General features: G+C 35.1%; 1 protein-coding gene across 1 annotated transcript; it reads left to right on the forward strand.

Moving 5' to 3' along the window:
* Window positions 1–146: 146 nt before the first annotated feature.
* Window positions 147–1185, forward strand: LOC106014170 (solute carrier family 49 member A3; the record flags this gene model as incomplete). Its single annotated transcript, XM_013091247.1, is given in 2 exon segments — window positions 147–363; window positions 1109–1185. Coding segments are annotated over 2 exon segments (294 nt in total), but the record flags the coding sequence as incomplete, so codon positions are not given.
* Between the last annotated feature and the right edge of the window lie 26 nt (window positions 1186–1211).

The raw sequence follows: 1211 nt of genomic DNA on the forward strand, positions 1-1211 counted from the left end.
GTTTTTGTTTGTTTGTTTTGGGGGGGGGGGGGTTTCCACATAATTTAGGCTGCATTTTATAAAATTTAAAATTGGTTACAGGAATAATCTATAGGTGAAATGTTTTGTTTGCATTGTAATTTTAATCAGTCATGGTTTTGTTGCAGATAATCTGTGCTGCTTGGTTGAACTTTCTGGGGTCTGTTATCCGCAACCTGACAGCTTACAGCTTCATGCCACACTCAGCTCAGTTTCCTGTGCTGATATTTGGTCAAGTTGTTGCGGCGTGCGGCCAAACTTTTGTCATGTTCACCCCCGCCAAAACTGCCGCTCTGTGGTTTCCCGACAGCCAGAGGACTATAGCCAATACCCTTGCCAGCATGTGTGAGTTCAATGGCCTCTATATTTATGTGATTGAGAAGAGTTTAAGCTGTTGATTCGTTTGGTAATACAGTTACATTTTTTTCAATGTTGTGATTTGTCATCAGTTCTAAATGATTCAATGAAAAATTTCTTAACACACTTAACAATTCTTGAAACAGCTTCTTTCTATATATGTCTTTAATGTCCCTGGGATCACTGAAATAAAAATGTATTACTGACAGAATGGAATAAAAGGCATTCAAATAGGAATGAATGAGTATGTTGATCTGGAGGTTCAGTACAAAAAAACAGAACTAATAGCAACGAATCTAAAGGTAATTCTTTGATAAGCGTGCTCACCACATGAGGTTGACTGGGTTACTGTTGCTGGAGTGTGACATTATTTTTCTTTTAAAGATTTGTTTTTATTTTGAATGGGCCAATACTATTTTTTTTCCCCTTGAAATGAACTTACATCTACATCTTTAAAAAATGAAAAGAAAAAGCTATAGATGGTGAAAGATCACGTCAGTTTACTAGCTGCTTGCACTGTGATTGATTAATTGCATGTTTTAATACAACTTTTTCACATTTATGAATCAAAACTGTGACAAAATTACTGTTTTTGTTTTTATTTAATTCTTCAAATGCCATGAATCAAAACTGACCAAATCAATTTTATAAATTTATAATTTTAATTAATTTTTCCACTGCTATGAGAGTCAAAACTGTGACAATATTAAACGTGTTATTGATTCTTCCACAGCCAACCCTCTGGGTATTCTCGCTGCCAATGTTCTGTCTCCTGCCTTAATCAAGAAGTCTGATGATCTACCTGTCATGGTAATTGTTGAAATGTTTGTGATTAT

This window comes from Aplysia californica, unplaced genomic scaffold, assembly GCF_000002075.1.
Source record: "Aplysia californica isolate F4 #8 unplaced genomic scaffold, AplCal3.0 scaffold04054, whole genome shotgun sequence".
Lineage (NCBI taxonomy): Eukaryota > Metazoa > Mollusca > Gastropoda > Aplysiida > Aplysiidae > Aplysia > Aplysia californica.